Genomic DNA, 25,562 nt, shown 5'->3' on the forward strand with positions numbered 1-25,562 from the left:
CTAGCTTGCCCAGCTGGCCTGGCAGCCCCCGCCCATGGCGCCTAGCATCCTACCCTCCCACTGATTCCCCTTCCCCCCCCCCCCCCGCTCAGTCGTCCTGCTAGTGCAAACAAACAAAACCAAGCCCTCCCCAAGCCCAATCGAAGAGGTCAACTCCCCATCTTCCAACAAAGAACAAAAACAAACCTGAAGCCAAATAATGGCACCAAACACAAATTAAAAACAGCGCCAACGCATCTCCACCAAGGTTCAAAGTCCACCTTCTCCTGCCAGTCCATTATCACTGATAAATTCTATCACCTCGTCCGACATCCCAAAATACAGCTCCCGACCTGATAAGTCACCCACAGACGATCCTAAACTTCACCCCCTTCTTGTAGAGGGCCGCCTTGGCCTTGTTGAAACTCGCTCTCCTCTTGGCCAGCTCTGCACCCAGGTCCTGATATATTCCAAGTTCACTGCCCTAACCGGTGCAGTGCCTAGTCTGCCTGGCCCACCTCATGATCCGCTCCTTGTCTAGGAAACGATGCAAACGCACCACCATTGCCCTCGTCGGCTCGTTCTCCTGGCGTTTCCTCATTAGCGCCCTTTGCACTCGATCCACCTCCAGAGACCGTGTAAGTGCTCCCTCTCCCAGCAGCTTCTCCAGCATCCTCCCCACATACACGTCAGCTCCTTCACTCCCTTCCGGCAGGCCCACAATCCTAATATTCTGCCGGCGTGACCAGTTCGCCAGGTCTTCGACTTTCTCCTGGAGCCGCCTCTGCTGATCCCGCATCAGCCACATCTCCGCTGCCATCGAGGCGAATTGCTCCTCATGTTCCCCGCCACCTGCTCGATCATCTGGATCGCCTGACCCTGGGCCTCCAGCCTCGTTTCCACACGGTCGATCACCACCAATCGAATCCAATGCCTGGGCCAGGTCCTCCAGGTTCTCCTTGCGTTGCTGGGTGAACCTCTCGTTCAGGAAGCCCACCAGCTGCTCTGTTGACCACTGAGCCATAGGGCCACTCCCTGAACCTCCACCATCTCCACGTGCGTTGCAGGCATCGCACCAACCTTTGCAATCTGTTTCTGTCTTTTGCGACCAGTTCTGGCCCTTAGGTCCATACACCAGTGGGTCAATCTCTTCTGCGAACTCTCCTGCACCGTTTTGCTTCCTCACATCCAACCATTAACTGGGGAAAAGGTCCGAAAAAACCGCCACGAGCGGGAGCCACCAAATGTACGACCACTAACACCATGGCTACCACCGGACGTCCCCGACCATTTACAAACATAAACGATGATAGCTTCATGGATTTCTGTGAGCAAGGAGAGCAATAACGTTCCCCATTTGTTTTTGCTGATTTGACATATGACAGAGCAGAAACTCAATCTGTTTGAACTATTAATGGCTCAAAGCCCCAAACCCCCTCTGCTGGAAAAGGCCTCCCCATCCCCTCTACAAATCATTAAAATCCAAGTGCCAATAGTTAATTGAGAACATGGTCAATTAATAAATATATGTATTTCTGCTCCCAGCACATCATTCACTTTTTTACAGAGGTGCTTTGCATAAAAGTGAAGTATGTTCTTCACTGAGTTCAATTAGTTCAAAACTTCCTCCTTTTTACAAAGGCAACGTGTTTTAAAGCTTTCTGACATGTTGTACGTGCTTGGGAGTTTAATGAATAAGTTTGTACTAAGCAGCTTCTTGTTAATGTTCCCATCACCTAAGGGTTGCTGTTTAGCAGCCATGCTTTTACAGCCCAGCTATGATCATCTAAATTAAATACGTGCCATTTTTATTTTCTGCAAGGGATCTAAACGAATGTTTGGTACATATTTCCGTGTTGCATTCTATGGAGCTAAATTTGGGGATTTGGATGAACACGAATATGTCTATAAGGAGCCGACCATCACCAAGCTGCCAGAAATTTCTCATCGGCTGGAGGTAAACAAACCTATCATTAGTCGAATAAATAAAATAATATAAAAGCAAATTACTGTGGATGCTGGAATCTGAAACCAAAATAGAAAATGGTGGAAAATCTCAGCAGGTCTGGCAGCATGTGTAGGGAGAGAAAAGAGCTGACGTTTCAGTCCAGATGACTCTGTCAAAGGGTCATCTGGACACAAAACATTAGATCTTTTCTCTCCCTACAAATGCTGCCAGACCTGCTGAGATTTTCCACCATTTTCTCTTTTGCTATCATTAGTCTACAGGATTGATGATGTTAGTCAATTTTTAATGTCACATCAAAATTGTAATGTTTTCTAATATATCTCTTTTCTTGACAAACTTCTTTTCAACTGTTTTTCTTGCCTTCTCTTCCCAAAGGCATTGTTCAGGTATGTAGCTCTTTGTGCAATGTTCAATTTGCAATTCCAGCGGCGACACTGCAAAGCAATTGGCAAACCCTTGGTTTTGATCTTCAATAACTGAACTTCAGCAAAATGCACACATTTGGTTAGCTGCCATCAACTGATGGTACTTTAAAAATTCCTTTAATGCAAGGGCTTCTGTATTGTTTTTCAAATAGGCATTTTATGGAAAATGTTTTGGTGAAGATGCTGTGGAGGTGATTAAGGATTCTAGTCCTGTGGAGAAAAGCAAGCTGGACCCTAACAAGGTCAGTTGAAAATTGTTCACAATGTGTAATATGAATCAATGCCTCGTAAAAATTTGCATTTCATTCCATAATCTGCAAAAAAATCTTTTTGGCCCTATGTATTTTTTCTGAGCTTCATGGGCTGGATTCTCCCCAAATGGGACTGTGTCCCCACACCAGCGTAACAACGGTGGAGGTTTACTCCCAAAATTCCGATAAACAAGTTGATCTAATTCAATGCCCTTCAGGGGGCTAGCAGGGACCCGGAGTAAATCTCGTAGCTTCAGCTGTGGCTACGGGCCCCCGCACTTCCGGTTTGGAGTCCGCGCATGCGCACGGCGGCGGCCGCCAGCGCCCACGCCAAGCTCCATGGCAGACTGTGACTGCGGAGCCACACAGAGAAAGGAGACCCTCCCCGATCGGCCGCGCACCCGAGCATTGAACCCTGTAGATCTAATCCCCGGCCGCCTATAAGGCCCCCCCTAACCTCCGATCCCCCTGCACCCAACCAGGGCGGCCGCAGACTGAGTCCACAGCCGCCAGGTGAGCATCCCGACCGGGAATAGGTGGTTAATTCCACGCCGTCGGGAACTCGGCCGGTCGGGAGTGGAGGATCGCTAGGCGGGCCTCTGGCAATGGGCCCCCAGCCGTGCAGCGTACTCTGGGGTCACACCGATTTTGGGGGCCCGGAGAATTGCCGGACCGGCGCCGGGCCCGATTATGGTGTGAAAGTGGATTCTCCGCTCCCCTGCCGGCCGCGATTTCGGCGAGGGGCTGCGGAGAATCGAGCCTCATATATTTTGCAATATTACCCAGATTTCTGAGTTGCTCAGGCCAGCATGCCTTGGAAGTACGTAAAATCATGCCAGAAGACGTTAGTCATGCATCCCAACATCTTTTCACACTCACGCCATATTTCAGTTGGTGGGCATGTGTGTTAAGTAATGGGTTAAGAGACATTCCAATTAGTTGTCGCATTTATGTTAAGTATCCAATAATTGACACTGATTATGTAAAGGGGCTTCAGCTGGCCTTTGTGCCAGGTGATGTGATGATAGAGTTTTGTGCAGTCTGTAAAGTAAAATGAAGGTGTTTGTGGAAAGGAGCAGAACCTCTTTATACAACAGCTGCTAAATCTAACAAATGGTAGCAGAGGATGGTTGCTGTGCAAATGTGAAGGTTGAAAGATACAACTTTTCCAGACCAAACCAAGGAGTGAGTGAGAAAAAAAAAAAGATATATGGCTGAACCTAGGATAAAGATGGCTGGATATGACTATCCCCCTTATTTTTTGAAAGGGGATCATACGACCAATGGAGAAGTGCAGTAGTTATGTGGTCTAAGGTAACTGCCTTGGGAAAGAGAAAACAAGATATGGCATTGGTTCTTTCTCTACCTTCTCTATCTAAAATCCGTAGCAAAGTGTTTTCTGAGCTGCAATTGGAAGAGTTACACTCAGAAGAAGGTCTGCAGACTCATTACGTTATATGGATAAGATTTATTAAAAGGATTACTTGTTAAGTGCATATGAAACATGGTTGGAATTTGATAGGTTCCGGAAAATAGAGGATTTCTCCTTTGAAGACTATACAATGGAATTTGGCAGATTATATAAAAGGCTGCAGAAAAACAACCTGGAATTTCCACAGTCTGTGTTGGCCTTTGAATTACTTGACTGTGCTAGAGTGCGCAACATGGATAGGCTCCTGGTTTTGACAGGAGTTCAGTTTGTGGATACGGATACCTTATTCAATCAGATGACAGAAGCTTTAAAAACGTTTCTGGGGAAACATTCAATTCTGATGGCTCTGATGACCCATATAGGTCAGCCTGCAATAAAGCAGAACATGGAAGATCCACTACGAACAGGGTGGCAAAATTGTAGGCTACGAATAGGTTCCAAAACTATAGAAGGAGATCGGGACCTGGAAATTATGAAGACAGAAACCCAATTAGAACCTACAATAGGAAGATGAACCCCAGAAATGCACGGGGCATGATAAATCGATGTTTTCGATGTGACTCTCAATACCATTATGCTTTCAACTGTCCAACAAGTTATAATAAGAGTGTTTGAAGCGACACATGACACGGAAGAGTCAGAAGAGGAAAAAGATAGTGACCAGAAAGAAGGCATTGTCCTATTAACAAGCAGTTTTACGCCGGTAATGAGGGTTGCAGAATACTTCAATCGTGCTGTATTGGACAGTGGCTGCACATCTACTGTGTGTGGAATCGACTGGTTAAAATGTTACCTGGACTCCTTGAATGCTGAAAATCATAACAATGTTAAGGAATTTGAAAGTTCCACAAGTTTCAGGTTTGGGGATGATAATACTCTGAAGTCGCTGAAAAGAGTGGTGTTGCCGGAGTGAATCATTTCATTAGCATGGATGTTGTATTAAGCGAGATACCTTTGCTTCTGAGCAGACCGCCGATGAAGAAAGCACACATGAAACTGGATATGGAACAGGATAAGGCAAGAGTTTTTGGAAAGATGGTGGACTTACAATTTACACAGTCGAGACACTATTGTATTCTATTACTGAAAAATAATATTTCAAGTAGAGTTGTTAAGGATGTGTCAATGGCAGTTGAAAATGGAACTTCAGCTGTTAAAAAGCTTGTTGTATTAAAACTGCATAGGCAATTTGCGCATCCGTCTCCTCGGAGGCTGAAAAATGTATTAAAGGCTGCAGGGGTAAGGGATGAAGACTATACTAAACTGATAGAATCGCTGTGAAGTTTGTAGAAAGCACAGAAGGACACCAGCACGACCAATAGTAACCCTACCTTTGGCCAGGGATTTTAACGACATTGTGGCCATGGACCTTAAGATCTGGGATAAAGCCAATAATATATTTATTTTGTAGATTTAGCAACCAGATTTAGTCAATCAACGATTGTATGAAGTAAAGAAAAGAGAGTAATTCTGGATCAAATGGTGGAAAAATGGATAGGGACAGGAATGGGCCCACCGGCAAAATTCCTTACGGACAATGGGGGAGAATTTGCTAATGATGAGTTTAGGGATATGTGTGAAAACGTGAATATCACAGTTATGAATACAGCTGTGGAAAGCCCATTAGTAATGGTGTCTGTGAAAGAAACCATGCTGTAATCAATGACATGCTCCGGAAACTTTTGGCAGAAAGACCGAATTGCAAACTAAATTCAACTTTAGCATGGGCGGTCAAATGCAAAGAATTCATTGCAGATGGTTGGGGGCTATAGTCCCTATCAATTAGTGTTTGGTAGAAATCCTAAAATTCCGTCCATTTTGGATGACCAGCCTCCAACTTGGAAAGGGACTACAATTAGCTCTGCCTTTGCTGAGCATTTAAATGCATTACATAGCAGTAGAAAAGCTTTTTTGGAAGCAGAAAGAATTCACAGGGCTTTAAGACATAATGTACGGCCATCAAATACTGGTTTTCAGCAAGGAGACATAGTATACTACAAGAGAGACAATTTTAATGAATGGAAAGGCCCAGGGAAGATGGCAAAACAATTATTTTGCAATGTGGCAATCAAACTGTTCGGGTACATTCATCAAGGTCTCAGAACATGAGTAAGACGACGAATACTAATAGGAGTAGAAGCCCACATGCACGTGAGATTTTGGTGGCTTCCAATAAATTAGATGAAAAAGTTATCAAAGATGCCAAACAGCAAGAACTGCATAGTTGGAGTGAATTTGAGGTATACACGGAAGTACTGGAAAGGGGACAAAGAGCTCTATCCCACAGATGGATTTGCACTGAAAAGGTTCTTCCAGATGGAACTTAAAAGGCAAAGGCCAGCTTGTGGCAAGGGGATTTGAAGAAAACTTAGAAGATCAGGATTTAAGGGTAGATTCACCTACAGCAGGAAAGGTTATTTTAAAGATCTTCTTGGCTCTATTAGCCACAAAGTCATGGGAATGCAAATCTATAGATATAAAAGCTGACTTTTTGCAGGGGTATCAGCTCCAGAGAGACATTTTCTCCATCCTCCTAAAGAGGCAGATAACACAGAAGGGGTACTCTGGAAGTTGAACAAATGTGTCTATGGATTAAATGATGTGTCTAAAGTCTGGTATTTTTCGGTAAGGTCAGCTTTGTTAAAGTTAGGCTGTTGCCAGTTGAAAGCAGATCCGACAATGTTTTACTGGCACCAAAAAGGAAATCTTTCTGGCATCTTTATGATGCATGTCGATTATTTTTTGTGGGGTGGAACTCATGATTTTGAAGCTATTGTAATCTCTGGTTTGAGGAAAGAATTCAGGGTTGGAAGTCAGGCTTCCGGTGCATTTAAATATACTGGACTGGAAATCGGACAGACTAAGTTAGGGGCAACTTTACGTCAGCAATCTTATTTAGAAAGCATCAGCCTAATAGCAATTAGTCGTAGCCAGGTTGCACAAAAAAACGCAATGGTTTCAGGGATGGAAAAAGAGCAACTGCGAAGTTTAATTGGGCAACTGAATTGGTTGGGTAGACAGACTAGACCGGATGTGAGTTTTGATGTCTTAGAGTTGAGTACCAAAATGAATGATCCCAAAGTGGAAGACATAATAAGAGCAAATAAAGCGTTGGTCAAACTAAAAATGCAGGAGTGTGTTTTGAGGTTCCCGATTTTAGGTGACCTTAGGCACTTGAAACTCCTAGTTTATCGTGATGCGTCCCATGCAAATTTATGTGATGGCGTTTCAAGCGTAGGAGGTTTTATAATTTTCCTTTTGGAGAACAATGGTAAATGTTGCCCTCTTGTGTGTGAAACAAAGAAAATAAGGAGAATGGTCAAAAGCACTTTGGCTGCTGAGACTCTAAGCCTTGTAGAGGCGGTGGATATGGCCTTTTATATATCTCAGATATTGACAGAAATTTTTGGATTAGGAGATTTGTGTAATATACCTAATGAATGTCACATTGACAATAAATCCCTGTGGGAAAATGTGCACTCTACAAAAAGTGTCAATGAAAAAAGGTTAAGGATAGACATTGCAAGTTTGAAGCAGTTGTTGGACAGAGGGGAAATAGCAAAAATTAAATGGGTCGACAGTAGCTATCAATTGTGAGACTGTTATACAAAAAGAGGGGCGAGTTCACAGAAACCTTTCGATATTGTTAATGAAGGGTGCCTGTTTCTGTGACTTTTTTTCCTTCTTCCAAAAATGAAAAAAAAAAGAAGGGGGGAAATTGCGTGTGAGTTTTTGAGTTTCTTGTAATTTAGTTTTCACCTAATTATTTTTTTTCTCCAAGGAAGGAGAGACTGTTAAGTAAGGGTTAAGAGGCATTCCAATTAGTTGTCTCATTTATATTAAGTATCCAATAATTGACACTGATATATATGTAAAGGGGCTTCAGCTGGCCTTTGTGTCAGGTGATGTGATGATAGAGTTTTGTGCAGTCTGTTAAAGTAAAATAAAGGTGTTTGTGGAAAGGAGCAGAACCTTTGACTCTTTATACAACAGCAGCTAAACGTCTAACAATGTGCGAGAATCGGAAGCGCTCCTGCCAACAATCAAGCCAGCAATTTAACAGGGCTCACCTCCCTTTACAGGTAGTGGATGGGCTGATTGGCCAGGTGGCCTTTATGTTTAAGCTGCAACCTCAATCCAGGGTGGAATGATATGTCAGGCCTGAAATAAAATTAAGGAAGATGTACGGGGACTGAGCTTTATGATTGAATGTGCTGTCGAGACACACTTAGCAGCATTTTACCATTGCAGTTTATATTTTGACAGGTCTGCAGCTCCTTGAGACAGCTCCATATCAATTGTTCCTCTGAGGGAGCATATTAAAAGCACCAGCCCGCACCCTCCATTTTCTCCACACACGCCCTCCCCAGCAACACTGAGCCATATTTTGCACTTGTTTCATGCTGGCTGCCCATTAATTAGCCAACTAGCGTGAAATCGGGTTCTGGGGCCAATCATAGCCAGTAGTGTGTTTCGCGTCTGATGGTGAAAAATTCAGGTCATGGTAACACCATGTATGAGAGAGTCAATTTCAGCTGCACTACGACAAACAAGGCAGAGTAAAATCCTGCAAGCTGGAGTGAAATTGTATTGCACAGTGACCAGTCTTGCATGGATCCTCCTAATTGTTTTGGCTCAGTGTCCAGTCCTGAAGTTTTGGACACAGGAATATATACCCTCTGTATGGAGAGAAAGAGGCAACATGCCTTCACAATAAGTATATATTACAAAATAAAAATTAGTTGTATATTTTAATATTTTGAACTTTTGTGTTTCTAGGCGTACATACAAATAACATTTGTTGAGCCGTTCTTTGATGATTATGAAATGAAAGACAGAATCACCCATTTTGAAAAGAATTTCAACCTTCGGCGCTTCATGTACACCACTCCGTTTACAAAGGATGGACGTCCCCGAGGAGACCTGAAAGAGCAGTACAAGAGAAAGACCATCCTGACAACCCTACATGCTTTCCCTTACATTAAAACTAGAATTAATGTCATTCAGAAGGAAGAGGTAATAAATCAACATACCATTCTGCATGAATGCTCAAGAAATCTTTGAAAGAAACCCAGGGTGGAATTTTCCCTATTTGTATGCAGATTGTGGCAGTCTGGAGGGGAAAGTGGCTTTGACGGCACACGCGAGAGTCAGAAGCGCGCCCGCCCAAGTGCCGACTTTCTCCACCTTATCATTCGGGAGATAAATTTAAAGCATTGGAGGTGGTGGGTCCCACATCATCACGTTAGCGGGGTGGCGCTGATTGTACCTTCCCCGTCAGCAACTTTGTTAATTAAAGATCGGAAGGCAGCCCCAATGCACAGAAGTTAAATTAACTCTCTCTCCCCAAAGTAAAACGCGATTTGGGCCTCTTACGAGATTTTCCGCTCTTGTCGCCAAACCTGCCTGAGAAGAATGGCAATGTAAAATCCCAGCCAGGTTTTGAAAATTGACCGGGAAATACACTTAATGGACAGGAGCAACCTGTCTGGCTCACCTCATGGGCATGTTCTTCATGACAGTCCCTTCACTGAACAACATAACTTCAAAAAATGTAGCAATATGTACGCTGCACTTACTGGGTCCACTGGTTGAACCAGAAAGTATTTTCATTTAAATAAAAACTTGTTAATTTTTTTTTTGTTTTGGGTTAGCATGTCAGAAGCTGGCAATTACATTTTTAATGGTTGTGCATAAGAAACAACTAAAATTAGATTTCATGATGAGAAATAGGGAAATATTGTGAAAAGATTTTTTAAAACATCAATCGGAAGAGCAACTGCCGTCCTGGAAATGCAAATAGCAACTAGTCAATAAATTATGTATGTATAACCCAATATCCTTTCCTGATTGAATTTAAAGGAATGATGCCCCAAGGCAAAAGTAATGTAGAGATATGGTTGCCTCAGGTTAGTAGAAGATAAAAGTTGGTAAGCAGCACAGCGAGATGTAATAAATAAAAAGTAGTTCAACTACAAAATTGTTCAGCCAAATGCCTTTCTTTAACACCATAAGGCCATAAGACGTAGAAGCAAAGATAGGCCTTTTGGCTCGTCAAGTCTGCTCTGCCATTCAATTAGATCATGATTGATCTGATTTGATAATCCTCAATTCCACTTTTCCCCGTAACCCTTGATTCTTTTCTTGATTAAAAATGTATCTCAGCTTCAAATATACTTCACAACCTAGCCTCCACAGCCCTCTGCGGTAAAGAATTCCACAGATTCACTATCCTCTGAGAGAAGAAATTCCTCCTCACCTCTGTCTCAAATGGGTGATCCCTTATTCTGAGATATGCCCTCTGGTCCTAGACGCTCCCACAAGAGGAAACACCCTCTCAGCATCTACCCTGTCAAGACTGCTGAGAATCCTACAAGTTTCAATAATGTCACCTCTCATTCTCAACTCCAATAAGACAGGCCCAATCTACTCAATCTCTCCTCAAAAGAAAATCCCTCCATACCCGAGATCAACTGAATCAACTGCCTCCAATGCCAGTATATCTTTCCTTAGATAAGGGGATCAAAACTATTCACAGTATTCCAGATGTGGTCTAACTAGTGCCTTGTAAAATTTTAGCAAGACTTCCCTATTATACTTCATTTCCTTTGAAATAAAGGCCAGCATTCCATTTGCTGAACTTGCAGGCTAGATTTTTTGTGAATTATGCGTGAAGACTCCCAAATCCCTCTGTGCTGCAATTTTCTGCAGCCCTTTCACAGCTTCCTCTTTATAATCTCTGCACTTGAGCACATACCTTCTCTTGGTACATTTAATTTGTGGTTGTGGACCATTTGCTGAACCATGGATCTTATTGAAATGTACACAAAAGCCTGGCACCTCATTCCAATGAGCTGTGTTACAATTAAAATAGGGTGTGACATTACCAGGTAAAATTTTACAATATTCAACTCATACAACACATGAGTGTAAAACGTTTCAGTAGAAACAGCAATGAATAGTGAGTCCCTGTATCTTTAAGGTTTAAACTGCTGACATCTGATGCAAGCCATTTAATTAATATGGGACAAGTGTACTTTTATTGAGAATAGAATTCAAATTTATTTTCAATTGTAGCAGCCTGAAAACAAGTAACTTTATCTGGCTCGTTTTACAGTTTATCCTGACGCCAATTGAAGTAGCTATTGAGGATATGCAGAAGAAAACCCTTGAGCTAGCAACTGCAACTCATCAGGAACCTCCAGATCCCAAATTGCTTCAGATGGTGCTACAAGGCTCTGTGGGAACTACTGTAAACCAGGTATAGTACCACACCAAAGAGTCTGAGTCTGTTCACTGTTGATTTGTATATGTCAGTTTTGGTAGGAATAACATGGAGAGACAATAGTAAATAAGGGGTAGAATTCTTAAAGGATGTGCAGGAACAGAAGGACCTGGGTGTATATCTGCATAGAGCATTGAAGATGGCACGACAGGTGGAGAGCAGTTAATAAAGCATACATATCCTCGTCATAGAGTACACGAGCATGGAGGTTATGCTGAACTTGTACAAGACAATAGTTAGACCTCAGCTGGAATATTGTGTACAGTTTTGGGCACTCCACTCCAGGAAGAATGTGAACGCATTGGGGAGAGTGCAAAAGAGGCTTACAAGAATGGTTCCAGGGATCAAAAACTTCAGTCATACGGATAGATTGGAGAGGTTGGGACTGTTCTCCTTGGAGAGAAGGCAGCTTAAAGGTGATTTGATAGAGATGCTCAAAGTCATGAGGGGTTGGACAGAGAAGATGGGGGAAAACTGTTCCCACTTGTAAAAAGGATCAAATACGAGAGGGCACACCTTTATAGTGATTTACAAAAGAAGCAAATGTGATGTGAGAAAGAACTGTTCGCATGAGTGGTTTGGGTCTGGAATGCACTCCCTGGAAGTGTGGTGGAGGCAGATTCCATTAAGGCATTCAAGAGAACATTAGATAGTAACTTTTTTTTAATAAATGTTTTTTATTGGGTTTTTGAACAAAGTATATTTACCGTTATGTACACAGGATAAGATATATTTATATATTGTACATATAGAAGAGAAGGGCACACACAAACGTACCTAAAATAAATAAAATAAATAAATAATAAGAAAGAAATAAAATAACTGGTAAGGTATTATGCACCAGCTCAACAGCAGCCTCTCTACAATTGGCAATATTATTTATAACACATAAGTAGGCATCTGTTTTTTTTTGGAGGGGGGGGTGGAGTGGGGAGGTGGATATACATGAATGGCAACAATGTGCAGGAGTACACCGAAAAGGCAGGGGAATGGCACGAAGTCACAATGCTCTTTTGGAGAGCTGGTGCAAACACGATGGACCAAATTGCCTCCCGCACCACAACAATTCTGTGATTCTGCGACACTCTGCTTGAAGGTCTAAGACTTGATGTTTAGCGGCCAGGTCTTTAATAAGTGCTTATTTCATTCACAATATGAAAGTACGTACTCTTGTGTGGTAGGCGCAGGATGAGATTTGTATAGAGAACACTTTTCATGGCTTCTGGTTAAGATGTCAGCTACACTAAAAATAAAACTCCATTCTTTTTTTAAAAATATATTTATTAAAGTTTTTTAACACAATTTTTCACCCTTACAAACAATAACCCCCCCCCACCTCGTAACAAAATAGCAAGAAATCGCACATAGCAAGATATATACATGGTAAAACGATATGTTACATAGCTTTGTACACTGGCTCTCTCCCGCACATGCCAGTTTCCCAAATCCTTCATGTTTTCTCTTGCTCATCCACCCCCCTAGGCAAGCCCCCATTACCCCCCCCCCCCTCCCCTCACAGGACGTCCCCCCCCCCCCCCCCCCCCCCCCCCCCCCCCCCGGGTTGCTGCTGCTGCTGACCGACCTCCCTCTAACGCTCCGCGAGATAGTCTAGGAACGGTTGCCACCGCCTGTAGAACCCCTGCGCAGACCCTCTCAAGGCAAACTTAATCCCCTCCAGCTTAATGAACCCAGCCATTATCATTTATCCAGGCCTCCACGCTGGGGGGCTTCGCCTCCTTCCACATTAGCAAGATCCTTCGCCGGGCTACTAGGGACGCAAAGGCCAGAATGCCGGCCTCTTTCGCTTCCTGCACTCCCGGCTCGTACACTACTCCAAATATTGCTAGCCCCCAGCTTGGCTTGACCCGGACTTTCACCACCTGAGATATTGCTCCCGCCACTCCTCTCCAGAACCCCTCCAGTGCCGGGCATGACCAAAACATATGGACATGGTTCGTCAGGCTCCCTGAGCACCTTCCACATCTGTCCTCTACCCCAAAGAACCTACTCAACCTCGCCCCCATCAAGTGCGCTCTGTGAACCACCTTAAATTGTATCAGGCTGAGCCTGGCACACGAGGAGGAGGAATTAACCCTACCTAGGGCATCAGCCCACAGACCTTCCTCGATCTCCTCCCCCAGCTCCTCCTCCCATTTACCCATCAACTCTTCTACCAGCGCTTCCCCCTCTTCTTTCAACTCCTGGTGTATTTCCGACACCTTGCCCTCCCCGACCCATACACCCGAGCTCACCCTATCTTGAACTTCTTGTGCCGGGAGCAATGGGAATTCCCTCACCTGTCGCCTCACAAAAGCCCTCACCTGCATATATCTAAAGACATTTCACGGGGTAACTCGAACTTCACCTCCAGTGCCCCTCAGCTCGCAAACGTCCCGTCGATGAACAGGTCCCCCATTCTTCTAATCCCCGCCCGATGCCAGCTCTGAAACCCCCCGTCCATCCTCCCCGGGACAAACCGGTGGTTACCCCTGATCGGGGACCACACCGAGGCTCCCATTGCACCCCTGTGCAGTCTCCACTGGCCCCAGATCCTTAGCGTTGCCGCCACCACCGGGCTCGTGGTATACTTTGACGGCGAGAGCGGCAGCGGTGCCGTCACCAACACCCCCAGGCTCGTTCCTTTACAGGACGCCATCACCCTCTTCCATGCCGCCCCCTCTCCCTCCATCACCCACTTGCGGATCATCGCCACATTTGCTGCCCAGTAGTAGCTCCCTAGGTTTGGCAGCGCCAACCCTCCTCGGTCCCTACTGCGTTCCAGAAACCCTCTCCTTACCCTTGGTGTCCTTTTCGCCCACACAAACCCCATAATACTCCTACCTACTCTCTTAAAAAAGGCCTTGGTGATCACGATGGGACGGCACTGAAACACAAAAAGAAACCTCGGAAGGACCACCATTTTGATCGACTGCACTCTACCCGCTAGCGAGAGCGGTAACATGTCCCATCTTTTGAAGTCCTCCTCCATCTGCTCCACCAACCTCGGCAGATTCAGTTTATGTAGGGCCCCCCAACTCCTGGCTATCTGGATCCCCAGGTACCGAAAGCTCCCCTCCACCCTCCTCAGCGGTAGATCCCATATCCCCCTTTCCTGGTCCCCTGCCTGTACTACAAAAAGCTCACTCTTCCCTACATTGAGCTTATAGCCCGAAAAATCCCCAAACTCCCTTAGAGTCTGCATGACCTCCACCATCCCCTCCACTGGATCCGCCACATACAGCAACAGGTCATCCGCATAAAGCGACACCCGATGCTCTTCTCCCCCTCGGACCACCCCCCTCCATTTCCGAGACTCCCTCAATGATATGGCCAAGGGTTCGATCGCCAATGCAAACAACAGGGGGGTCAGGGGGCATCCCTGCCTCGTCCCTCAGTACAGCCGAAAGTACTCCGACCTCCGCCGGTTCGTTCCTACACTCGCCACCGGGGCTCTGTAAAGGAGCTTAACCCAACGGATAAATCCTCCCCCGAACCCAAACCTACGCAGCACTTCCCAGAGGTACTCCCACTCTACTCGGTCAAAGGCCTTCTCCGCGTCCATAGCTGCCACTATCTCCGCCTCTCCCTCCTCCGATGGCATCATTATCACGTTTTAAGAGCCGCCGCACATTGGTGTTTCGTTGCCTGCCCTTTACAAATCCCGTCTGGTCCTCGTGGATCACCCCCGGGACACAGTCCTCGATCCTCGTAGCCAGCACTTTTGCCAGCAACATAGCATCCACGTTGAGGAGCGAGATCGGCCTGTACGACCCACATTGCAGTGGGTCCTTGTCCCACTTTAGGATCAAAGAAATCGTCGCCTCCGACATTGTTGGGGGCAGGGTCCCTTCCTCTCTTGCCTCATTAAAGGTCCTCACTAGTCGCGGGGCCAACAGGTCTACGTACTTCCTGTAGAACTCCACCGGGAACACATCCGGTCCCGGGGCCTTCCCCGCCTGCATGCTCCCCAAACCCTTGCTCAGCTCCTCCAACCCAATTGGTGCCCCCAAACCAGCCACCTCTTGCTCCTCCACCCTCGGGAATCTCAGTTGGTCTGGGAATCGTCTCATCCCCTCTTCCCCCGCTGGGGGCTGGGATCTATACAGCTCCTCATAGAAGGCCTTGAATACCTCGTTTAGTTTCGTCGCACTCCGCACCGTGGCTCCCCTTCCATCCTTGACTCCCCCTATTTCCCTCACTGCCATCCTCTTACGGAGCTGGTGTGCCAGCATCCGACTAGCCTTTTCCCCATACTCGTAGGTCGCCCCCTGCACCTTCCTCCACTGTGCCTCTGCCTTCCCTGTGGTCAACAGATCAAACTCCGCCTGGAGACGTCGTCTTTCCCCAAGTAATCCCTTCTCCGGGGCCTCTGCGTATCTCCTGTCCACTCTTAAAATCTCCCCCACTAACCTCTCCCTTTCCATGCCCTCTGTCTTCTCCCTATGAGCCCTGATGGAGATTAGCTCTCCCCTGATCACCGCCTTCAACGCCTCCCATACCACCCCCACCCACACCTCCCCGTTGTCATTGGCCTCCAAATACCTTTCGATGCACCCCCTCACCTTCCCACACACCCCCTCATCTGCCAGCAGTCCCACATCCAGCCTCCACGGCAGGCGTTGGTCCCTCTCCTCTCCCAGCTCCAGTTCCACCCAGTGCGGGTCATGATCCGAAACGGCTATGGCCGAATACTCCATTCTCTCCACTTTCAGGATGAGCCCCCTGCCCAGGACAAAAAAATCTATCCGGGAGTAGGCTTTGTGCACGTGGGAGAAAAAAGAAAATTCCCTGGCCTGCGGCCTGGCAAACCTCCACGGGTCCACTTCCCCCCATCTGATCCATAAACCCCCTAAGCACCCTGGCCGCCGCCGGCCTCTTTCCAGTCCTCGATCTGGAACGGTCCAGTGCTGGGTCCAACACCGTATTGAAGTCCCCACCCATTATCAGGCCTCCTATCTCCAGGTCCAAAATGCGCCCCAACATGCGCTTCATGAATCCAGCATCATCCCACTTCGGGGCGTATACATTTACCAACACCACCCACGTCCCCTGCAACTTACCACTCACCATCACATATCGCCCTCCGTTATCCACTACGATATTCTTGGCCTCAAATGACACCCGCTTCCCCACCAATATTGCCACCCCTCTATTCTTCACGTCCAGCCCCGAATGGAACACCTGTCCTACCCATCCCTTTCTTAACCTGACCTGGTCCGCCACCTTCAGATGTGTCTCTTGGAGCATGACCACGTCTGCCTTCAGTCCCTTTAAGTGCGCGAACACTCGGGCCCTCTTCACCGGCCCGTTCAGGCCCCTCACGTTCCACGTTATTAGCCGGATTGGAGGGGCTCTCACCCCCCCCCACCCCCCCCCACCCCCTCACCCCTGCCGACTAGCCATCTCCTTTTCTAGGCCAGTCCCGTGTCCGAGCCGCCCTCACCCTCCAGTCCCCCAGTCGGGAGACCCCCGCCCCGACCACCTCTTCTGTGTCCCATTCCCTTTCGGCCAGTGCAGCAGCAACACTCCCCCCGCCCCCCCCCCTCCCCTCCCCCCGCTAGACCCGTGTCTAGCTTTTTTGCTCCCCCCATATCACTCCCGTAAGTCAGCTGACACCTGCTGACCCCGGCTTCCCCCGCCGTCCCATTGACCTCCCTGTGTGGGAGTCTCCCAATCAGTGTGTGTTCCTCCATTCCCCCTCCTGCCTTTCTTCCCGCACGCGGGAAAAGAACCCCGCGCTTTCGTAAGCCTACCCCGCCCCCTCTGGCGCAGCTCCGGTCGCGGCCTTGTCTCTCTCCCCCAGCCCATGTAACATTTCCTGCGCGTGGTTGACCCCCTATATACAACAACCATGAAACATCAACCATCCCCCCCCACCCTCACAAACCCTCCGTTTGAGTCCAACTTTTCGGTTTGTATGAAGGTCCACGCCTCTTCAGGCATTTCGAAATAATGGTGTTGATCCTTGTGTGTGACCCACAGTCGCGCTGGCTGCAGCATTCCAGATCTCACTCCTTTCCGGTGCAACACCGCCTTGGCCCGGTTGAAACCCGCTCTCCTCTTTGCAACCTCCGTGCTCCAGTCCAGGTATATTCGGATCTCTGCATTGTCCCACTTGCTGCTCCGCTCCTTCTTGGCCCATTTCAGGACCCTCTCTCTGTCCGTGAAACGGTGAAATCTCACCACCATCGCCCTTGGCGGCTCGTTTGCCTTGGGCCTCCTCGCCAGCACCCGGTGTGGCCCATCCAGCTCCAGCGACCTCGAAGAGGCCTCCGCGCCCATCATCGCCTCGAGCATCGTGCTCGCGTATGCCCCGGCATCGGCCCCCTCCACTCCTTCAGGGAGACCCAGGATCCGCAGGTTCTTTCTCCTCGACCTGTTCTCCAGGTCTTCGAGTCTTCCCGCCCACCTCTTGTGCAGCGCCTCGTGCTCCTCCACTCTCACCGCCAAGCCCAAGATCTCGTCCTCATTCTCACTGACTCTTTTCTGCACCTCCTGGATCTTTACCTCGTGGGCCTTCTGGGTCATCCCTAGTCCTTCAATTGCCGACAAGATAGGCGCCAGCATCTCCTTCCGCAGCTCCTCGAAGCAGCGCTTGATGAACTCCTACAGCTCCGGCCCACACTCCGCTTTGTCCCCGGCCGCCGCCATTTTGCTTTTCTTCCCTCGCTTCTCCCGCTGCTCCAATGCCGCTTTTTTGGCCGTTTCACTTCTGGTCCAGTCCATAAAAGTTGAAGGGGGACCTCTCCCTTCCCTTCCCCACGGGTTGTCTTCAAAAACATTTCCGTTGGGGCTCCTCTAAAGAGCCCGAAAGTCTGTGATAGCGGGAGCTGCCAAATCGTGCCGCGTAGCTCCGCATAGCCGCAACCGGAAGTCTAAAATTCCATTCTTAACAATGTACCCAACTTTTATAATGCTTCCTATTATACAGAAAGGTTGCTCGCAACACATTTTGAAATTCAATCAACCAACTATTCCCTCTAGAGTGATAGGAAGGAGTAACAGGGCCAGAGAACCCTGGGTGACCAGATATATTCAGGTTATGATGGGAAAGAAAAGAGAGGCTTTTAGCAAATACAAGGCATGTAAATCAGTGGAGGCATTAGTGGAGCACAGAAATTGCAGGATGGAGATTAAGAAAGCAAATCGGAGAGCAAAAAGGGGATATGAGAAAGCTCTGATTGTTAAAAGTACGGAAATCCCAAGATATTCCATAAGTATATCAATGGGAAGAGGATAACCAGGGAATGAGTAGGGACCAAACAGGCAATCTGTGGTTGGAACCAAAGGGTTTTTGTAGGGTGTTATGAATACTTTGCATCTGTTTTCACCCAAGAGAATGAGGATGTAGGTATGGAACTCACGGAGAGAGACTGTGAGGTCCTTGAGCAAATTGACATGGGGAGTGGCAAGATATTGGAGGTGTTGGCAGGCTTAAAAATGGACAATCTCCAGATCTAGATGAATTGTGTCCCAGGATGCTGTGGGAGGCAAGGTGGAGCTGGAGTGGTGTCTGGGGACACAGCAGATCATTTGCAAAGTGGAGAGTATTGTGGATAGCACGTATAGAGAGGTGGTCACACCGCAGGCTAAGACTCCACAGGCAGGGAGACAATGGGTGACCACCAGGCAGAACAAGAGGGCTAAGGAGGCAGTGCACGAATCTCCTGGGACTATTCCCCTGCAAAACAGATCTACCTTTTTGGATACTGTTCTTCGAATAATAGAATTCCTATAGTGCAGAAGAAGGCCATTCGGCCCATCGAGCCTGCACCGACACGTGGGAAGAACATCCTACCTAGGCTCACGTCCCCATCCAATCCGCTTAACCCAGTAACCCCACCTAACCTTTTGGATACTAAGGAGCAATTTAGCATGGCCAATCCACCTAATCTGCACATCTTTGGACTGTGGGAGGAAACTGGAGCACCCGGAGGAAACCCGGGAGAAGGTGCAAACTCCACACTGTCAGTCACCCGAGGCCGGAATTGAACATGGGTTCCTGGCACTGTGAGGCAACAATGCTAACCACTGTGCCACCTGTGCTGTTGAGGGGAATGGCCTCTCGGGATAACAGCTACAGCCAAATTTGTAGCACCAAGATTGGCTGTGCAGCACAGGGGAAGGGCAGAAGGTGTAGCAATGCAATAGTCATCGGGGATTCAATTGTAAGGGGAATAGAGAGACGTTTCTGTGGCCGCTAAAGACACTCCAGGACACTGCTCGGTCAAGGATGTATCAGAGTGGTTGCAGGGCATTCTGGAGAGTGTGAACAGCCAATTGTCATGGTACACATTGGTACAAATGACATAGGTTCAAAATAAGGGACGAGGAGAAGGAAGTCAGGGCAAGAAGAGAGCCAGGGCATTAAAGGATTTGTTTCTAGGAGGCCGGTTTGAGGGATTGAAGGAGCTGGGAGCGAAATATGGGTTGGGGCAGGGGGATGTGTTCAGATATATGCAGGTCCGGGATTTCGCTAAGAAGGAGATACAGAGCTTTCCGGTAGCTCCGGCCTCCACACTGTTGGAGGAGGTGCTGACGACAGCGGGAATGATGGTGTCGGCGATTTATGGGGCGATTCTGGGGAAGAGAAGGCATCGCTGGAGGGGATTAAGAGAGTGGGAGGAATAGTTGCGAGAGCGCATGGAGGAGGGGCTGTGCTGTGAGGTGCTCCGGAGGGTCAATGCCTCAACTTTGTGTGTGAGGTTGAGGCTGATATAGCTGACGGTGGTTTATCGGACGCACCTCACAAAAGGATGAGCCAACTCTGTAAGGGGGTAGAGGATGTTTGTGAACATTGCGGGGGAGGGCCCCCGCAAACCACACTCATATGTTTTGATCGTGTCCAAAGCTGGAGGGGTATTGGAGGGAGGTGTTCAGGGTAATTTCGAAGGTGGGACATGTGAGGCTTGAGCCGGGTCCTCTGGAGGCCATATTTGGGGTATCGGATCGGCCAGCGTTGGAAGCGTATGCGGAGACAGATGTTTTAGCCTTCGCCTCGCTGATCGCCTGAAGGCGGATCCTGTTGGGGTGGAGGTCAGTCTCTCCACCCTGTGCCCTGGCGTGACGGGGGGGATCTGTTGAGAAGGTGAAGTTTGAGTTGAGATGAAGGATGGAAGGGTTCTACAATTCATGGGCTTTGTTCATTGTGCACGTTCAAGAATTGGATGACACGGTGGGGTTTGGAATGTGAATTTTCTTGATGTCTCTGTATGGGTGGATGGTGGATTCCTGAATCCTTTTCTTTGATGTTTGTATTTAAAATGTTGAGGATTGTTTGGGGGTTGGTGGGAGGAAGGAATTGTTGGCCAGGGGATTGACATTGTATTTGTTACCGTTGATTGTTGGTGAAGGTAAATATGGATGAAAATGTGAAAACAGAGGAGAATAAAAATATTTTGTAAAAAAATAAATAAATAAGGGATGAGGTTCTAAAAGCAGAATATAGGGAACTAGAAAGCAAGTTGAAAAGTAGGACCTCAATGGTAGCTATCTCAGGATTACTACCAGTGCCACGTACTAAAGAGTAGAAAGAAACAGCAGGATATATAGGATGAATACATGGCTGAAAATATGGTGTGAGGAGGAGGGTTCCAGATTCCTTTGGCATTGGGACTGATTCTGGGGGAGGTGTGACCAGTACCAACTGGACGTGTTATACCTGAGCAGGGCCTGGACTGATGTCCTTGGGGGGCACTTGCTAGAGCGGTTGGGGAGGGTTTACTCGAATATGGCAGGGGGATGGGAACCTAACATGGCAGGGGGATGGGAACCTATGTAAGGATTCAGGGCAGGGGGAATTAAGAACAAGAGAAAAAGAAAGTAAGGAGAATAAGAAAAGTTATAGGCAGAGAAATCAAATGCCAGAATCAGAAGAAGACACAGTAAAAAATAGTAGGGATGGGACAAGGAACATTAAAAGGACTAGCCTTGAGGTTTTGTAACTGAATGCTTGGAGCATTCAAAATAAAATGGGTGAATTATTTGTGCGGATAGATGTGTAAAGGGTATGATATAGTTAGGATTACGGAGACATGGCTCCAAGGTGACCAAGGGTAGATACTAATCATTGAGGGCTCTTTGGTTTTTTGGAAGGATAGACAGAAAGGAAAAGGTGGAGTTGTATCGTTGATTAAAGAAGATATTGATACAATATTGAGGAAAGATATTGCACAGTCGTTGTGGAATCTGTATGGCTTGAGTTAAGAAACATCAAGGGGCAATAAACATTCATAAGGGAGGTATGCAAACCACCAAACTGCAGTTGGAATGTTGGGAATAGCATTGGACTGGAAATCAGAGATGCATGTGATAAAGGATTATGAGTGACTTTAATCTGCATATAGATTTGTTGAGTCAAATTAGTCACAGTACAATAGAGGAGGGAACCAGCAAGGGAACAGACCACCTAGGACTGGGTATTGTGCAATGAGAAAGGATTAGTTGGCAATCTAGTTGTGGGAGAACCCTTGGGGATGAGTGACCATAATATGATAGAATTCTTTATCAAGGTGGATAGTGAGGTAATTGATTCTGAGACTAGGATGCTCAACCTCAATAAAGGTAACTACGATAGTATGAGGCATGTGTTGGCTATGATGGACTGGGAAACATTACTGAAAGGAAGGATAGTGAACAGGCTACGACAGGATTCGAGGAACGAATAGGTGAAGTCCAAAAGTTGTTTATTCCTATTTGGTGAATTAGAAATGGAACTGTGGCCAAACCATGACTTACAAGGGAAATTGGAGATAGCATTAGATTCAAAGAAAAGGCGTGCAAATTAGGGAGAAAAGAACAATAGACCAGAGGATTGGGAACAGTTTAAAATTCAGCAAAACCGGACCAAGGGATTGGTTAAGATGGGTAAAATACATGTGAAAGTAAGCTAGGGGAGAACATAAAAACTGACTGTAAAAGTTTCTATAGAAATGTAAAGAGAAAAAGTTTGACAAAAATGAATGTAGGCCTCTTACAGTCAGAAACAGGGGAATTCAAAGCAGGGAAGAAGGAAATGGCTGAGGGACAAAATTGGACATGAATAATGTACTTAAGGTCCTGAGAAACACAAGTTTTCATGAGGAGCTGAAGGAAATCAGTGAAGAGAAATGGTTTGGGGAAAATTAATGAGATTGGAGACTGATGAATCTCCAGAGCCTGATAATCTTCATTCTAGTGTACTTAAGGAAGTGGCCGTAGAAATAGTAGATCCATTGGTGATCATTTTCTCAAATTCATTTGACTTGGCAATGGTTCCTACAAATTGGAGGGTAGCGAATGTAACCCCGCTATTCAAAAAGGGAGATAGAGAGAAACCAGTGAGCCTAACGTCGGTAGTAGGGAAGTTGCTCGAGTCCATTATCAAGGATTTCATAGCACAGCATTTGGAAAGCAGTGGTATACTCAGCCAAAGTCAGCATGGATTTACAAAAGGGAAATCATGCTTGACAAATCTACTGGAATTCTTTGAAGACGTAACTAGTAGAGTTGACAAGGGAGAATGGGTGGATGTGGTTTATTTAGACTTTAGGAAGGCTTTTGACAAGGTTTCATGCAGCAGATTACTATGTAAAGTTAAAGCGTATGTAGTGTCGTGAGATTGCTAGAAAGCTGGTTAGCAGACAGGAAGCAAAGAGTTGGAATAAATGGGTCTTTTTCTGATTGGTAAGCAGTAACTCGTGCGGGTACCGCAGGGTACTGTACCCAACTGTTCACATTATATATTAATGATTTGGACGAGGGAACTAAATGTATTATCTCCAAATTTGCAGATGATACAAAGTTCAGTGGGAGGGTGAACTGTGAGAAGGATGCAGAGATGCTTCAGTGTGATTTGGACAGGCTGAGTGAATGGGCACATGATTGGCAGATGCAGTATAATGTGGATAAATGTGAGGGTAACCACTTTGGTAGCAAAAATAGGAAGGCTGATTATTATTTCAATGGGTGTAAATTGAGAGAGGTGGATACACAGCGAGACCTTGGTGTCCTCATGCATCAGTCACTGAAAGTAAGCGCACAGGTACAGCAAGCAGTAAAGAATGCAAATGGCACATTGACCTTCATAGCTAGAGGATTTGAGTATAGGAATAGGGATGTTTTACTGCAATTGCACAGGCTGCACCTGGAGTATTGTGTGCAGTTTTGGTGTCCTTATCTAAGGAAGGATATGCTTGCTAAGGAGGGTGTGCAAGTCAGTTAGGATTATATTCATTGAAGTTTAGAAGAGTGAGAGGGGATCTCATGGAAACTTATAAAACCCTAACAGGATTAGACAGGGTAGATTCATAAAGAATGTTCCCGTTGGTGGGGGAGTCCAGAAATAAGGGTAATAGTTTGAGGGTAAGTTAGTAGGCCACAACTGCAATTCTGGTCGCTACATTATAGGAAGGATATGATTGCGCTGAATGGGATGTAGAGGAGATTCACCAGGATATTGCCTGGGATAGAGTATTTAAGTTATGAAGAGAGATTGGATAGGTTTGGGTTATTTTCATTGGAGCAGAGAAGACTGAGGGGGTGACCTGATCGAGGTGTACAAGATTTGAGGGGCATGGACAGGGTGGATAGCAAGCAGCTGTTCCCCTTAGTTGAAGGGTCAGTTACGAGGGGGACACAAGTTCAAGGTGAGGGGTAGGAGGTTTAAGGGGAATATGAGGAAACACTTTCTTACCCAGAGAGTGGTGACGGTCAGGAATGCAATGCCTGGGAGGATGGTAGATGCGGGTTGCCTCACATCCTTTAAAAAATACCTGGATGAGCACTTGGCATGTCACAACATTCAAGGCTATGGACCAAGGGGGCGGCATGGTGGCACAGTGGTTAGCAATGCTGCCTCACAGCGCAAAGGACAAGGGGTTTGATCCTGGCCCCGGGTCACTGTCTGTGTGGAATTTGCACATTCTCCCCATGTCTGCGTGGGTCTCAGTCCCACAACCTAAAAGATGTGCAGGGTAGGTGAATTGGCCACTTAACATTGCCCCTTAGTTGGAAAAAAAAATTGGGTACTCTAAAATTTTTTCTAAAAAGGCTATGGGCCAAGTGCTGGCAAATGGGATTAGGTAAGTAGGTCGCCAGGTGTTCTTCATGTGTCGGTGCAGACTCGATGGGCCGAAGGGCATCTTCTGCACTGTTTTTTCTGTGATTCTGTGAATCAGGTTCACAATGAAAATGAATTGATTTTGATTTGATTTGATTTGATTTATTATTGTCACATGTATTAGTATACAGTGAAAAGTATTGTTTCTTGTATGCTGTACAAACAATGCATACCGTACATTGGGAAGGAAGGAGAGACTGCAGAATATAATGTTACAGTTATAGCAGGGTGTAGAGAAAAGATCAACTTAATACGAGGTAGGTCCATTTAAAAGTCTGATGGCAGTAGGGAAGAAACTGTTCTTGAGTCGGTTGGTACGTGACCTCAAACTTTGGTATCTTTTTCCTGACAGAAGAAGGTGGAAGAGAGTATGTCCTGTGTGCCTGGGGTCCTTAATTATGCTGACTGCCTTTCTGAGGCAGCGGGAATTATAGATAAGAGTCAATGGATGGGAGGCTGGTTTTCATGATGGACTGGGCTACATTCACAACCTTTTGTAGTTTCCTGTGGTCTTGGGCAGAGCAGGCTCCATACCAAGCTGTGATACAACCAGAAAGAATGCTTTCTATGGTGCATTTGTAGAAGTTGGTGAGGGTCGTAGCTGACATGCCAAATTTCCTTCGTCTTCTGAGAAAGTAGAGTCGTTGGTGGGCTTAACTATAGTGTTAGCATGGGGGGATCAGGACAGGCTGTTGGTGATCTGTACACCTAAAAACATGAACCTCTCAACCCTTTCTACTTCGTTCCAATTGATGTAGACAGGGGCATGTTCTCCACTACGCTTCCTGAAGTCGATGACAATCTCCTTCGTTTTGTTGACATTGAGAGAGAGATTATTGTCGTTGCACCAGTTCACCAGATTCTCTATCTCATTCCTGTACTCTGTCTCGTCATTGTTTGAAATCCGACCCACTACGGTGGTGTCATCAGCAAATTTGAAAATCGAGTTGGAGGGGAATTTGGCCACACAGTCATAGGTTCATAAGGAGTATAGTAGGGGGCTGAGGACACAGCCTTGTGGGGTCCGGTGTTGAGGATGTTCGTGGAGGAGGTGTTGTTGCCTATCTTTACTGATTGTGGCCTGTGGGTTAGAAAGTTCAGGATCCATTAGCAGAGGGAGGA

General features: G+C 46.5%; 1 protein-coding gene across 5 annotated transcripts in view; it reads left to right on the forward strand.

The window, feature by feature from the left end:
* Positions 1-25,562, forward strand: part of dock8 (dedicator of cytokinesis 8) — a 451,209-nt gene that overhangs the window by 408,612 nt on the left and 17,035 nt on the right. For all 5 annotated transcript variants that reach the window (XM_072516863.1, XM_072516865.1, XM_072516864.1 and 2 more), the window contains 4 exons: positions 1,802-1,936; positions 2,526-2,615; positions 8,836-9,072; positions 11,174-11,317. In XM_072516863.1, the coding sequence (XP_072372964.1) occupies positions 1,802-1,936; positions 2,526-2,615; positions 8,836-9,072; positions 11,174-11,317 (606 nt within the window). The remainder of the gene's footprint in view (positions 1-1,801; positions 1,937-2,525; positions 2,616-8,835; positions 9,073-11,173; positions 11,318-25,562) is intronic.

Source organism: Scyliorhinus torazame, chromosome 9 (assembly GCF_047496885.1).
Source record: "Scyliorhinus torazame isolate Kashiwa2021f chromosome 9, sScyTor2.1, whole genome shotgun sequence".
In the NCBI taxonomy this organism is placed as follows: Eukaryota; Metazoa; Chordata; class Chondrichthyes; order Carcharhiniformes; family Scyliorhinidae; genus Scyliorhinus; species Scyliorhinus torazame.